The 3,514-nt window shown below is 65.4% G+C and overlaps 1 protein-coding gene and 1 non-coding gene across 2 annotated transcripts in view; both read left to right on the top strand.

Moving 5' to 3' along the window:
• H696_01609 (hypothetical protein) overlaps positions 1 to 2,548 on the top strand; it is a gene marked incomplete at both ends in the record, with an annotated part of 7,499 nt that extends 4,951 nt beyond the window's left edge. Inside the window, one exon of the mRNA XM_009495512.1 lies at positions 112 to 2,548. Within this exon, the coding sequence (XP_009493787.1) occupies positions 112 to 2,548 (2,437 nt within the window). The remainder of the gene's footprint in view (positions 1 to 111) is intronic.
• A 610-nt stretch (positions 2,549 to 3,158) lies between these two features.
• On the top strand, positions 3,159 to 3,231 carry H696_01608. Its single transcript has one exon. It is a non-coding gene; the product is annotated as a tRNA-Ala (tRNA).
• Positions 3,232 to 3,514: the final 283 nt, after the last annotated feature.

Below are 3,514 nucleotides of genomic sequence, written 5' to 3'. Positions count from 1 at the left end.
CTCCCCCCCCCCCCCCCACACGCACACACACATATTTATGTGTTTGCACAAATCCCTGCTGGCCACGTCGCCGGTGTATCCACGGCACATGACTGACCCTTCGGAAACCAGGTTCATCGCCAAGGCCGACACCTTTGTCCACACAGCACGCATGGACTTCTCGCCGGGGCTGACACAGCCCGCGTCGGATCCCCGACAGGCGGCGGCCTTGAGTGACATCCCGAGCCCGGTGCAAACAACGGCCGGGCCATTGGTCGGTCGCATCATCTCGGTGGCGGACATCCTGCCACCGACAAAACGCCCAGGGGTGCTGGAAGCCGCGCAGGTCCTCTACGAGGAGGGCGTTCTCCTTCGGCTGTCGCACGTATCGATGGACCGGCTGGTCTTTTGGTTCCGCATTTATCGCTGGTACGCCACCATCTATCGGGTGCTGAAGGCGCCGCCATTGCCGAGCTCCTCGCGTCTGCGGCGTCTGCTGCAGTTGCTGGACATCTACTGCTCGGAGCTCCTGTCGGCCGAGCTGCTGGCCTCGCACTACCCCCTGGCCGCGACGCACATCCGGCAGAATCGCCTCACTCTGGAGGAGGCCCATCTGCTGGAGGGGCTGCTCCGGGATGCCGGGCAGTGGGAGGCCGAGTGCCAGCGCGCCATCCCGGCCCTGTTGTGCCTGTATCAGGAGCACCGGCTGCCGGTGCCGGGGCGCCTGCGTGTCGATCACTCCGACCAGCCGGCCTACAATCGGGACTGGTCGCCGTTGTCCTTCTCGGCGGGGCGCTTCATCCACTTCATCGACACGGCCTACAGTCTGCCAGTGAGTCCGGATATGTTGGATACGCTGCTTGGCGCGTACACGGCCATCGAGGATACCTGGGAGCCGGTGGTGGCCCTGGCGCCCTACCTGGCCGACCAGCAGCCGGAGCAGTACATTTTCCCGATGAACAGCGCATTCGAGATGTTCGGTCCGCAGGCGAGCCAGGCGATGGAAATGCGCATGAAGCTGGCGGCCGAACTGGCGGCCGATCCGGTGGGGCTGCTCCATCAGTTTGGCAGCGCCGACTCGATGGTCCGGCTGCTGTATCGGCACTTCCTTGGCCCGGCCGGTGCGGTGGAAGATCTCTTTGCCCAGGCCAGCGCCATGCTCCTGGCGCCGGAGCAATATCCCCGATCGCCGCTGGTGGGGGACATTGTCATTTCCCAAGAGATGGCCAGTGCGCCGAAGCAGATTGGCTGGTGGCTGGGGCTGTGCCGGGATTTGTTGTTCGCCCGGCCGGCCACCGGTCCGGCTGCCAAGGCGCCACCGGGCTCCGGCCAGACAACCGGCGCCGGCTCTGCCTCGGCAGTGGCCGAGGGTGGCTTGCGCGTGACGCCGGAGCTGCTGGCCTGGGCCGTCGAGCGGCAGTCCAGCGCGGCGGCCGAGGCCGACGCCGCCGACACACCGGCCGAGGGGGAGGCCCCGGAGCCTGGGCTGCCGCCGGTATTCGGCCCCTACCCGGGGATCACGCATGCTGAGCGCTTTTGCCTGTTGGCCTATCTGCAGTGGCAGGCGTGTCGCGCCATCACGACCTTCCGGTCGGTCTTCGGCTTCGAGCCTCTTGTCGAGGTGAATGCCGAGTCCGAGGGGGGCACCGAGCCGCCGGGGGCCAAACCCGGGGCCAAGACCTTGCCCAAGTCATCCGACAACTTGCCTGTCCTGGGGGGCTTGCTGGCCTTCTCGCAGGTGGTGTGTGTCTGTTCTCCGGTGCCGGACATCCATGGCGAAGATGACGAAGACACGGATGATGACAAGATGGAGGAAGCCGACGCGGCGACCGCCTCGAGCACGGCCCAGGCTTTGCCACCGACCACGCAGTGTTCCCTGTGCCAGGTGCACTTCCACCTGTGCGCTGCGAAGCTGGGCCCGGTCGGGCCAGGCTCGGGGGGTGTCCCGGTGGGTGGTGAGGGCCGGCCGGCCGGCCGGTCCATTTGTCTCTTCTGCCAGCAGCAGGAGGAATGCCTGCCGGTGGAGAATGCTGCCAGCTATGCCACGGAGCAGGTGCATCAGACGGAGAGGCGCCTGACGGGGTTCATGGTGGCGACCGGCTGTGCATTGGTTGCGCGTAGCATCTGGCCCGAGAGCGACGTCGGCCAGTTTGACCTGACGCGGACCGTGCGCACGCCTCGCAAGGAGACCCCCTCCTATGCCATGGAGACCGTGAGAGGGATCCTCACTCGGGGGTCCCTCCTGACCGTGGAGCCGGCGAGTGGTCCTGGCCCGGGGCCGAAATACTCGGCGGCCGGGCGCCTGTACCGGGCCACCTTTGCCGGGGTGCACTCGCCGCTGGTGGTGCCGGTCCGGGAGCTGCTCTTTTCCCCGGCGCATCTGGACCGGCTGTTCCTGCTTGCCGGCTACAGGAAGATCCTCGAGACTCCGGATGTGTCCTTCCTGCGCCGGGTGACTGGCTTGGCCATGGCCGGCACCCTCCTGCCCTTCTTCCCGGCCGAGGTGTCTCTCCTTCTGGGTTCGCTGTTCCTGAATTTGCAGCTAGCCTGGTTCTCATCGCAGCGCTGAAAGGGTTTCCTGTGCTCCTATAGAACCCAAATTTCGTCCAAATCGGTGTATTGGTGTATTGGTGTATTGGTGTGTGTGTGTGTGTGTGTGTGTGTGTGTGTGTGTGTGTGTGTGTGTGTGTCTGTGTCTGTGTCTGTGTCTGTGTCTGTGTCTGTGTGTGTGTGTGTGTCTGTGTCTGTGTCTGTGTGTGGGTGTGTGGATGTGTGGGTGTATGTGGGTGTATGTGGGTTGGCACACGCTGACTGAGGCCCCTGTCCTACACCCTTGCTCTGCACCCGGGGAGGAGCGGGCCTTTGCATGCGGGTGTGCCCATGGTGTTGGCTGGATGGCGAGCAATGTGCCTGGCTGACAGGGGATAGCGTGTGTGAGAGAGAGCCAGAGAGAGGAGAGAGCGAGAGAGGAGAGGGGCAGGGGAGTGTTCCTGCGCAGGTGGCAGGCAGAAAGGCAAACCAGCTCGCTTACACAGGCCGAGTCGGAGAACAGGAGGTACGGACGAGATCTCCCAGTGGCCATCACACCGTCCACACATTGGCCGGGGGGGGCGAGAAGATGGTGGCAGGGTGCGAGGGGGAATTTTTATAAATAGCCATCGAGGAGCACATCTATCAACGGGGGCGTAGCTCAAATGGTAGAGCGGCCGCTTAGCATGCGGCAGGCAGGGGGATCGATACCCTCCGCCTCCATTCTTTTTTGCCACTGTCCTGGCCGTTTCCTCTCCGTGAAGCGGGGGGGGCGGGGCGGGGCACAGCGCCCCGATGGGGAGGGGGGGGGAGCAGCTCGCAAGCGGCGCGTGTGCTGGGAAATGTCCCCCCTGCGGGCGGGGGGGGGGGGGGGGACGTTGCCCGCCACGCATCGGGGGCAGTCCATTGGCTATGAGGAAAGCCCGGCTGCGGGCCGCGGGCCGCAGGCAGCAGGCAGGCCAAGAGACCGCAATCCGGCCAACGACACGCCCGCCCGGCTATGCTC

The sequence above is a fragment of the Fonticula alba genome (genome assembly GCF_000388065.1).
Source record: "Fonticula alba strain ATCC 38817 unplaced genomic scaffold supercont2.2, whole genome shotgun sequence".
In the NCBI taxonomy this organism is placed as follows: domain Eukaryota; order Rotosphaerida; family Fonticulaceae; genus Fonticula; species Fonticula alba.
This window is presented reverse-complemented; position numbering and strand designations above follow the sequence as displayed.